At 38.5% G+C, this 12,356-nt stretch overlaps 1 protein-coding gene across 3 annotated transcripts in view; it reads left to right on the top strand.

Annotated features, from left to right (window-relative positions):
- The first annotated feature begins 1,568 nt into the window (after nucleotides 1–1,568).
- The window catches only part of cluha (clustered mitochondria (cluA/CLU1) homolog a), a 62,903-nt gene continuing 52,115 nt past the window's right edge, over nucleotides 1,569–12,356 (top strand). For 2 of the 3 annotated variants that reach the window (XM_061925810.1, XM_061925809.1), the window contains exon 1: nucleotides 1,569–1,867. In XM_061925810.1, the coding sequence (XP_061781794.1) occupies nucleotides 1,732–1,867 (136 nt within the window). In that variant the 5' untranslated portion in view covers nucleotides 1,569–1,731. Of the gene's footprint in view, nucleotides 1,868–2,400; nucleotides 2,528–12,356 lie in introns of those variants that run through there. The other variant, XM_061925811.1, reaches the window with a different exon arrangement.

Below are 12,356 nucleotides of genomic sequence, written 5' to 3'. Positions count from 1 at the left end.
AATAAAGACTGCCTGTTCATCGCATACGTCCGCTTTGTGAATGGCGAGTCACTGCGAGGATTTGCTGTTTTGCAAATACATGAAAAATAGAGCCACTGCTGATGAGCTGTTCAAGATAATGGACAGTTTCCTCAAATAACACGACCTTAAATGGGAAAACTGTGTGGGCTTTTGCTGCGATGGCGCATAGACCATGGCAGGGTGAAGAAACGGGCTGCAGGCTCTAATAAAGAGGGTTGGACACACTGTGTCATTCACCGGGAAGCACTCGCGTCAAAGCAGCTCAGCCCCGAACTCAATGAGGTTTTAACAGATGTTGTGAGCGCGGTAAATTTGATCAAAACACGACCACTGAAAGTGCGACTGTTCTCTGCACTGTGTGAGGAAATGGGAGCTGATCATACAGCCGTACTGTTTCACAGTGAAGCAAGGTGGCTCTCCCGGAGCAAAGTGCTGTCACTTGCCCTGTCTTGCCAAATGCATAGCTCCTCCTTTTTTGCAAAGTGGCACTTTTATTTGATTTATTATTGAACTTGATGCAAGTTATTTGATTTATTATTGAACTTGATGCAAGTTATAACACATTTATTTGATTTATTATTGAACTTGATGCAAGTTATAACACTTTTATTTGATTTATTATTGAACTTGATGCAAGTTATTTGATTTATTATTGAACTTGATGCAAGTTATAACACTTTTTGATTTGTTATTGAACTTGATGCAAGTTATAACACTTTTTGATTTGTTATTGAACTTGATGCAAGTTATTTTATTTATTATTGAACTTGATGCAAGTTATACCACAGCTGCACAGTTATTTTATTTATTATTGAACTTGATGCAAGTTATACCACAGCTGCACAGTTATTTTATTTATTATTGAACTTGATGCAAGTTATACCACAACTGCACAGTTATTTTATTTATTATTGAACTTGATGTTATTTTATGTTATTGAGTTTGAATGTATACAACTTGATGTTACTTGAAGTTCAATAAATTTGAAAATGTTAAGCTTGGCATTAGCGTTCTGTTAGGCCGATGGGGGCAGGTGGGGCTTGAAAACTCCCTCTTGTCCAAAGTGGGGGATGACAAAAAAAGTTTGAGAACCACTGCAAGCGGACTGTATCCCTTGCAGACTGTATTGATATATATTGACATATAATGTAGGAACCAGAATATTAATAACAGAATGAAACAACCCTTTTGTGTGAATGAGTGTGAATGAGTGTAAATGGGGGAGTTTTTATGTTGATTTAATAAAAAATAAAAAATAAATAAAAATAAAAAAACGATACCGATAATTTCCGATATTACATTTTAAAGCATTTATCGGCCAATAATATCGGTAGGCTGACATCTCTAATATATATATATATATATATATAAATAAAAGAAATACTTGAATTTCAGTGAACTATCTCCCTAATTCTGAGGTCTCAAGGTTGGCAAGTATGGCCCAGGGCCGCACTTTGGACACCCCTGACCAAAGAAGAGAGCTTAGGAAGTCCTTTTGTCGCGTGTGGCTTTCCGTAGCAGGCTGAGTGAGTGGGCGGGGCCTGGCAACGCAAAGGCAAAGAGGTCAAGAGGAGGAGAGGGTGAAAGCACGTGTGCGCCAACACAGCCTTGTCCTTCCTGAGCGCACTTTGTTTGTCTAAGCCACCTTCGCATGTCGCCAGCCGACCAGCCTTTTCCAAAACACGCACACTTCTTCTCCTGCCCTGCAACATGGTGAGCAAGACGGATGACATCCCGGCGTCAGCGCCCAGCTGTGGTCCGGCGGAGCTTGCGGACGAAGCCGGGGATGGAGCCCGGGACGCGGACGGAGGCAGCAGGACGCATCTGAAGGAGTCGTGCGGATGTGGTGAGCCTTGACGTTGACTTCCTTCTATGACACTCAGGTTGTCAAGAACTAATGTCAGTATTTATAATTAAAGCTGACAAGTGAATGTGTCAGTGCTCGTTAGTTCGCACTCAATGTCGATAACCAAACAATTTAGCCGACTTGCTAACATTAGCTTGTCGTCAGTTAGTGTCGCTAAACAAGGCGACATTTGCCATGTAACTAAAACGCCGGGCAAAATACGTGTTTTTATTTAATTAAGAACTATTAAACTGGCAAGTTCAACTTCGTCGGTTTGTTTTGCGCAAACTCGTAATGACGTACGGATACACTGAAGGTCACCTTCAATGGCGGCGCACACTTTCCGCATGAAGGAGAGGGGCGAGTGGGGGGGTTACATTGTCCCTCTTTTGTCGTTAAATGTGAGTCCCGTTAGGTATTTATCAATTTTATACGTAATTAAGTAGGGAACGTGAATTATTGTTGAGCGAGGGGAGCCCTCCCCCCCGGTGGTGGTGTAGTCACGCTTACCCGGCGTCGTGTCCTCCCCCGCCGGCCAGGCTCGAGTGGAGCGTCCCTCCTCGACCCCGGAAGCGGAAGCCGGTGCTTACGTCGAAAAAGTCATGAAGTTACGTGCACGGTGAGAGGGGAAGGTTACGCAGAAACAAGACGACGTAACCGGTGAGTACCGAGTGAGGTTATGTACGCAGTTGTCGGTAGTTCCAACACCGAGCCGAGGGTGAGGGGGAAATAAATTGCACAACTTGCAGCCTGCGTGTCTGTCATGTGGCGTTTGACAAGAAACACGTGACTAATAATGGAGTATGCATGTGGATTTAGCATTTGAAATAATATTTAATTCAATAATGTTGTATAGGCACAGTGTCTCATCTTTTATTCACAACGATTGTCACAAAAAAAGATCAATGCCTGCATGTTGCATCTGAAATGGGGGGTAATTCTTGGCTGTAATACCCTGGGAGGGATGAAGGTTGACTGGGTTAATCTCAGGAATCACTGACTCCTTGACACTATTCCTCATCCAGCCAGATAATGAATACTTCCTGTCTGATGCTACTGCGCCGTGTTTTCCGGACCATAGGGTGCACCGGATTTTTGATTGGGGGGGGGTTACCCACATATGCGGTCCTCTCCAAGGTTTCTCAGTCATTCACATCGACGTCCCACTGGGGTGAGTTTTTCCTTGCCCTTATGTGGGCTCTGTACCGAGGATGTCGTTGTGGCTTGTGCAGCCTTTTGAGACACTTGTGATTTAGGGCTATATAAATAAACATTGATTGATTGAAAGTTTTATTAGTGTGTACAGCTCCACTAATGGACATTGGAGTGTTACTTTAGGTCAGTGGTTCTTAACCTTTTCGGAGGTACCGAATCCCACCAGTTTCATATGCGCATTCACCGAACCCTTCTTTAGTGCAAAATAAAATGTTTTCTTTTTCAAATTCAAGACAAAGATATATGTTTTTGGTAACACTTTAGACTTCGACTGAGACTTCCTTTTTTATTGTCATTCAAATTTGAACTTTACAGCACAGATAAGAACGGAATTTCTAGTATGGGGAACATATTCCATACCTGCCAATTATTCCGGTTTTCCCGTAATTAGTACGGTTTTCATCAATCTATTCCGGGTTACGGTTGCAGTGATAAAAAATACGGTTATTCATTAATTTAAAAAAAAAATATTTTTTAAAGTTTTATTCACGAAATCGCGTAACAACAATGACAATCGACACTGCTTCCCGTAACTTCCTATCGAGCCATTCCGAATGCCATGCGCGAGGCTATTTATAGCACCGCTGCCAAGCACGAGGCCATTGTTTCCAAACGAGCGAACGATCATGGAATCAGCCGGAGAAAAATCGCATACGAGTCTTAAACCGAAAAGAAAACTGCAGTCATTCCGTGAAGAATATTCAAAAGCATATCCGGGAATAATTATCCGTTCCAAAAAGGGTGAAAACTACGCGAATTGCACCTTGTGCAGACAAGATTTTTCGATCGGACACGGAGGAATTAGCTATGTAAAAGACCACGTTGGGACAAAAAAACACAAGTCTAATGCCGTTGCTAGCGATACAAGTGAAAAACTTTCAACGTTTTTCGTCGCCCAAACAGATTCTTTGGATGTATTAAATGCCAAAGTTTTATTTACGGAGGCAATAATTGAGCAAACAAAAAGGTAATGACACCAATGTTATCTATTGGAATTGTTTAGTACTGTTATACTGTTAAAAGTGTTTATACTATTTATGCTTTCAAGTCCAAGTTGAAGAAATCTTGTTAAATGTTGACAGCATAACTACCAAAATACAGAAGTATGTCCTTAATATTTTTGCAGTGCTATTTCTGTTGAAAAGTTAAAATGATTACATTAGAGATGTGATGTGCCACTTTTCAAGTGTCTGATGGCTTAAATTAATTTTCATTAATTTTTCATATTTTGAATTCTTTTGAAAGGCTTACAAAACAACTACATTTGAATTGTAATTCCATGCTATTGACAGGACTATTAATTTTAATGAAGTTAGCTTACCATGTTTACAGTATGATAATTGTGATAGAAATGTGAATTTTAGGCACAGAATATTTTTTACAATTGAACAAGGTAGTAGATTATACAATCTTAGACAGAAAGTTAATAATGACACCAATTTTTTTTTAATGGAATTGTTTAGTTCTGTTTTACCATTTGTTTACTGTAAAAAGTGTTTATACTGTTTATACTTTCAATTAACAAATTGAAGTCTTGTGAAAGGTTGACAGGATAACTGGCATTAACTGTCAAAATAATTTTAAACTATTGAAGTTAGCTTACAGAATAAACATGTCAATCAACCCATATGATTTTTGCTGTAATATTTTTGTTTTGAAAAGTCACTGTGACTGATAGAAAAGTGATGGTTTTAGCAACATTTTAACCTGTCTGAATGCTAATAATCATTTTGCGTCGGGGGGCGAAGGAACCCCCCCACCAGGACTTTGTCCTGGACCTACCGGGGCCTGCGGCCCCTGGACCCTGGCTACTAGGTTTTTCTGATTTCAAAAGTTGGCAGGTATGATATTCTAAGTAACAAAGACTTAATTTAGAGTTATTTGGACACTTGGGGAATATATTCTAAGTCAGTGTTTTTCAACCTTTTTGAGCCAAGGCACATTTTATGCGTTGAAAAAATCCGGAGGCACCCCACCAGCGGAAATCGTTAAAAAACGAAACTCAGTTGACAGTAAAAAGTAGTTGTCGCAATTGTCTGATATGAATTCTAACCATAACCAACCATGCATCACTATAGTCACGACCTGTCACATCCCGCCGTTATTTATTTTGAGTTTTTCGGTGTTTTCCTGTGTGTAGTGTACAAATGTACTTTGTGGACGCAGTCTGCTCCACACTAGGGCTGCAACAACTATTCGATTAAATCGATTAAAATCGATTATAAAAATAGTTGGCGATTAATTTAGTCATCGATTCGTTGGATCTATGCTATGCGCATGCGCAGAGGCTATTTTTTTAATTGTATTTTTTTATAAACTGCAACATTTACAAACGGCTGAGAAACAATAATCAAAATAAGTATGGTGCCAGTATGCTGTTTTCCCCCCCAATAAAATACTGGAAAAGATAGAAATGTAGTTTGTCTCTTTTATCCGATTATTAATCGATTAATCGAAGTAATAATCGACAGATAAATCGATTATCAAATTAGTTGTTAGTTGCAGCCCTACTCCACACGGTGTAAGTTTTTGCTGTCGTCCAGCATTCTGTTTTTGTTTACTTTGTAGCCAGTTCAGTTTGTTTCATTCTGCATAGCCTTCCCTAAGCTTCAATGCCTTTTCTTAGGGGCACTCACCTTTTGTTTATTTTTGGTTTAAGCATTAGATACCTTTTTACCCGCACGCTGCCTCCCACTGTTTCGGACATCTACAAAGCAATTAGCTACCTGCTGCCACCTACTGATATGGAAGAGTATTACACGGTTACTCTGCCGAGCTTTAGACAGCACCGACACTCAACAACAACATATTTGCAGACTATAATTACCGCTATGCAAAAAAATATTTTGAACTTAAATATGTGAAATTAGATCATCTCCCACGGCACACCAGACTGTATCTCACGCGCGGCACAGTGGTTGAAAAACACTGTTCTAAGTAATAAAGACTTAATTTACAGTTATTTGGTTAGGGTCAGGGTTAGAGGGTTAGGGTTATAATGAGGCCATGCTGAATAAGGCATTAATAAGTACTTGGGACGGCGTGGCGCAGTGGAAGAGTTGCCGTGCGCAACCCGAGGGTCCCTGGTTCAATCCCCACCTAGTACCAACCTCGTCATGTCCGTTGTGTCCTGAGCAAGACACTTCACCCTTGCTCCTGATGGCTGCTGGTTAGCGCCTTGCATGGCAGCTCCCGCCATCAGTGTGTGAATGTGTGTGTGAATGGGTAAATGTGGAAGTAATGTCAAAGCGCTTTGAGTACCTTGAAGGTAGAAAAGCGCTATACAAGTACAACCCATTTATCATTTATTTATTTACTTAATGATGACTAGTTAAGAGCCAATATGTTACTAATTTGCATGTTAATAAGCAACTAATTAATGGTGAATATGTTCCCCATGCTAAAGTGTTACCATGTTTTTTTTACTGGTGCATAAAATGAACCGTGCATGAACATCACCTTGTTCAAACAACAAAACCAACACATTGCATAAACTCACAACAAATTACACACCTGCAAACCAGTCAGCTGTTGCCGTATCCGTAATACGCCGATAGGGAGAAGTTTGTATTGACACGATGAGTCGGGTGTGTTTTGATCTCCGCCGAACCCCTGAGGCCGACTCACCGAACCCCTAGGGTTCGATCACACCCAGGTTAAGAACCACTGCTTTAGGTGTACAGCTCCACTAATGGACATTGGAGTGTTACTTTCAAAGGCGAAATTAAAGTATTGCTAGAGACACAATTTTATATGGGACTTTATTGTATTATATGTATAGTATATGTTCCAAAAAGAAAAAAGCATAAAACACCACCAGAATTAGAGATATTACAAGTCAAAGTGATGAAGCTTAGTGTTACGCTCATGACTTGGTGTAACTAAACATTGCCCTATAAGATGAAGGCAATTGCATATTATTGAGATTTGAAATGTATTAAATGTTTATAAATGAATATTTAAATATACTAAATGTAAAAAAGGGAATAAATATTCAAAATAAGATAATTAAAGGAAATCTATTTTGGTTACGCCATCATGAGCGCAACTCAAGGTTGTAAAAGTTTCAACAACAATTCTAAATAAGATGTCAAAAGCAAACTGAAATCAAATACACACAGCTTAAAGATTGATCAATACCTATTTAAATTTAGTAATACATAAATATGATGATTTATCAAAATATTAAAGAAATATACCTTAACAGAACGCTCACGATGGTTACATCAAAAAGTAACGCTATCAATCGCGTTTTTCCAAATTTTTGGGGCATTTTTATGCTATTTCCAAGCATCTCCTTTTTATTGTTGATTTTAAATGGTCAAACTAATGCATATTATATATGCATGCCCTAGTAAACAAAAACAAAAAAAGTCATATTTATTTTGATTGTTACATTTTGAAGTACATTTGTGCAGGTTGCTACGAATGTACCCATTACCAGAGCTGTACACTAGTAGATTGCACAGTTCAGTACATATTCCGTACAATTGACCACTAAATGGTAACACCCGAATAAGTTTTTCAACTTGTTTAAGTCGGGGTCCACGTAATCAATTCATGGTACAAATATATACTATCATCATAATACAGTCATCACACAAGTTAATTATCAGCGTATATGCATTGAAATATTTACATTATTTACAATCCGGGGATGGGATGAGGAGGGTTTGGTTGATAACAGCACTTCAGTCATCAACAATTGGGCATTGAAACAGTGTAGGTCTGACTTGGTAGGATATGTACAGCGAGCAGAGAACATAGTGAGTTCAGAACGCATAAGAACAAGTATATACATTTGATTATTTACATTTGGTTATTTACAATCCGGGGAGGTGGGATGTGGAAGGGGGAGGGTGTTAGTCAAGGGTTGTAGTTGCCTGGAGGTGTTGTTTTAGTGCGGTTTTGAAGGAGGGTAGAAATGCACTTTCTTTTACACCTGTTGGGAGTGCATTCCATATTGATGTGGCATAGACGGAGAATGTGTTAAGACCTTTGTTTGATCGGAATCTGGGTTTAACGTAGTTTGTGGCACTCCCCCTGGTGTTGTTGTTATGGCGGAAGTAGTTTGACATGTACTTCGGTATCAGGGAGGTGTAGTTGATTTTATAGACATTATAAGGCGCACTGCCGATGAATGGTCTATTTTTGACCTTTTTTCATATATTAGGCGCGCCGGAATATAGGGCGCATTAAAGGAGTCATATTATTATTCTTGAGACTTTGCACTGGCTCCCTGTTCATTTTAGAATTGATTTTAAAATCTTGCTGTTTGCTTTTAAAGCTTTGCATGGACTGGCACCTCACTATATCTCGGACCTCATCCAAATTTACACTCCTGCGCGCGCTCTGAGGTCCGAGAGCCAGCTCCAGCTCGTGGTGCCCAAGACAAGACTCTGCCCCTCCATATTCGAACTGCTCCCACAGTGAAGTGTTTTAAGTCTCATCTTAAGACCCACTTTTATTTTCTGGCTTTTAACACTACGTGAGTTGTGTGGTCCTCTGTGTTTTTAAATTTAGATTTTTTTAATATATTGTTTTGATTGGTTTTACCCTTTAAAATAGTTTTTAATCGTATTTATTTTTATATTTTTAAATTTGTTTTATTTATATATACAGTGTGTGTGTATATATATATATATATATATATATATATATATATATATATATATATATATATATATATTTTTTTTTTTTTTTTTTTATTTTTATTTATTTTTTTTTAATTTTCCTAGTCATTGGTGGAGCTAAGGATAATTTTGGAATATTGTTTTTAATATTGTTGTGCAGCACTTTGGAAACATTTTTGTTTAAATGTGCTATATAAATAAGGTGGATTGGATATAATTTTTTTCTAAATTGAAAACACTTCCTTGTGGTCTACATAACATGTAATGGTGGTTCTTTGGTCAAAATGTTGCATAGATTGTTTATTTTATTTATTTATTTTGTCCTGTCCAGCTTCTCAGGCAAATCATATAGTTTGTGTAGATTCCCATATCGGCTGTACACGTTTACTTTACAGAAAATAAGTGTGGGATACTTGTTTCCTTATTTGTATTTGACTTTATTAAATGTATTTATATTATCATTTGGTGCAGGAGGGGATAGAAAGAGGGAAAAAAGGAAGACAGAGGGGGAAATTGTGGGGATAAGACAGAGTGACAAAAACAACAACAGCAAACATAACAACAGCAATAGAGCAACATCAGCAAATACGATAAGTACAAATATGAGGGTAAAAGTGATAGCAAAGAAGCAGTTAGTGAAATAAATAATACAGAAATGACAATGATCATTATTACACTACAAATGGAGCAATACAAATACCAATAGAAATAGTGCTATAGATGATGTTTTACAAATCATCTTCAAGCCGTTTTCTGACAGTCGCTTCCGGATGCGCCGTTTTGTGGGCGGTCTTATTTACGTGGCTCACCTTCTGCAGCGTCTTTTCTCCGTCATCATTGTTGTAGCGGTGTAGCGTGCAAGGACGGGAGTGGAGGAAGTGTCAAAAGATGGAGCTAACTGTTTTAATGACATTCAGACTTTACTTAAATCAATAGCGGAGCAGCATCTCCTCATCCGGAAACAACAACAACAACAATGCCCGAAATGTGTTAAGTGAAAAACCGATAGGAACTCAAATAACTAAAGTTCCTTGGGTGAATAATGTAAACTCACTATACCGGTATGTTTTAGCGCTTTCATGGTGAGTTTACTGACAAATATAAGTAAGAACTTTACACTACTTAATATTAGAAATGGCAACAGCGGAGGATGAATGTCCCATAACAAAAAGATAGAGGAAAAAGAAGAAGCTTATCGACTACGGTGTCAACACGGACTACAAAGGCGGACATGTGCAATTTATCAGGATTCATGCAGATCCCAAATACAGATCAGCAGGTACTTTTGCGTAATATTGCAAAAACAAAACTCCAGATAATGTCTTACCTTATACACACACCATAATAATAATCCTATGTTTAATGCACCGACAAGCCTTCAAGCGTTGCGGCTTCATAGCTTACCAAAGTCGTACTAAAACATTTTGATAGATTTTTGAGCGCTGTATGTAATGTTCTATCTATACTGTCAACGGAACATTTAAAATGTCGGTGTTGTTTACTTGAGACATATTGCCATCATAGTGCAGCCTACACTTATGTTATGTTTGACTGCCATGTACTGGTGACACTAATCATTACACCATGTACCAAATAAAATCGTTTTGAGGTGGGTAAGCTCAACCAGGCACCATGTTATAAGGTGCACTGTCAAGTTTTGAGAAAAAAAAAAGATTTTAAGTGCGCCTTTATAGTCTGGAAAATACGGTAATCCTCAGGGGTGCAGCAAATGCTTGTAAGAGACCTTGGAACTTGATTTCAGGGCTGTATGTTGTAATGTCAGCTGCTAGTGTCCCCTGTGTCAAGGGCCTTCCATTGTGTAGAATAGTTTTTTGTTAGTTTGGTTGATATGCTTTGGCTGTCATGGAGCATCTTCTGAATGTCTCACAGCACAACTTGTTAGGTTCACAGTCTTGTTTTTGTAATTTGGCTGCTACTATGTCTGATTAATGTTCAATTCGTCCTTTGCTTTACGCCGCCTGCTTCTGCCTGGTAACAGATAACAAGCACAACTACAGCCCAAGGTGCACTTTCACAGTGAAGTTTTTGTGACTGTTCTATTTAGTAATGAATACAAGCACACGCATACCACTTTATAAAATAGAGGACTTTGCTCTAAAACAGGCCTGTGCAAAATTCTACATCATTTTTTTTAGACTTTTAACGTCATGATGTGCAGTGCTGTTTTTAAATGATTGTAAGTCTTGAACTATAGAAAGTAATTCAATAGTTGAAATCTGCACTTTTTGGTGTTATAGGAGTTGTTACGGTAATCTACGTCACAGCAGCTCAGACGAGGAACAAACCAGAGTGGGCGGGGTTTGTTTTCAGAGCAGCCAGCCCGAAACGCGCGTGTCAGAAGCAGTTGCGAAAGCGCATTTTTACGTGATAATACATCATATTGTAGGTGTTTATTACACTTTGCATTCAAATTTTGCAATTTTTTAAAATTTTTGTTTTGTTTTGCATGATTGTAAAAGATAAACAACTATCGAGTAGCTGGTCTGAGAAGAAAAAGAAGAGCGACGTTCATATGTTGTTAATATTCAGTGTTTTATTGTTCATATGTATTAGTGTTCCTAGGAAAAAAAGGGCCCCAAGCACACATACCGTACAGCATGTTTTTACAGCTAAATGTGTATATATAATTTATACACACATACACATTGGCCCCCCCCAGACACATTTTTTCTCTCAATGTGGCCCCCCGAGTCAAAATATTTGCCCATTTGCAATCATTTACTTGAAAAATATTTGGCTACATACTCAGAGCTTTTATCTACATCGTGCTCTTAAACTGAATAAATAACTGAAAAAAAACTATACCGTTTTTATAATGCAATGTAATCATCATAATATATAAAAGTAATGCAAATAACCATTTAAAAGTATGTAAACTTTTATTTTTCATTACTGTGGAATTGTTTATTTACCATTGTTAAAGTACCAATGATTGTGTCACACACACACACACACACACTAGGTGTGGCGAAATTATTCTCTGCATTTGACCCATCACCCTTGATCACACCCTGGGAGGTGAGGGAAGCAGTGAGCAGCAGCGGTGGCCGCGCCCGGGAATCATTTTTGGTGATTTAACCCCCAAATCCAACCTTTGATGCTGAGTGCCAAGCAGTGAGGTAATGGGTCCCATTTTTATAGTCTTTGGTATGACTCGGCCTACTGTAGGTAAATAACTTTATCCTAAATAAACAAAAAAATCTAAATGGACACATTTTTGTAAACAAAAATGTAACTTAAATGTAGAACATTTTAAAGTGCATTCTATTCCCAGTTGGAAAAACAAGCTTTCTTTGTCTATTGTCATCATGTGATCACAGCATTCTCGCTTGTTCGTCCGTGTTGATGGGCGTATATTGCCCGTCCAATTTGAAGCTTAAATATTACCACAATGGGACATTTGGCATCGTAGCCATATTTTTTTCCTCCTAATTTGTTACTTAGCGGAACTTCTCACTGGCGAGGCTCTCTGTCTGCGCCTCCTTTTGTGTGTAAAGCCGGCGCCTCGCTCTTTGCTCACAGAGACAAAGATTGTGAATGACTGAAGGGAGGGCTCCCTCTGTTCAGTTAATTTTACTGTTAAACTAACGTGCTCAGGTGCTAAGATCGATGCAGAGTGA

This window comes from Nerophis lumbriciformis, linkage group LG30 (assembly GCF_033978685.3).
Source record: "Nerophis lumbriciformis linkage group LG30, RoL_Nlum_v2.1, whole genome shotgun sequence".
Lineage (NCBI taxonomy): Eukaryota > Metazoa > Chordata > Actinopteri > Syngnathiformes > Syngnathidae > Nerophis > Nerophis lumbriciformis.
This window is presented reverse-complemented; position numbering and strand designations above follow the sequence as displayed.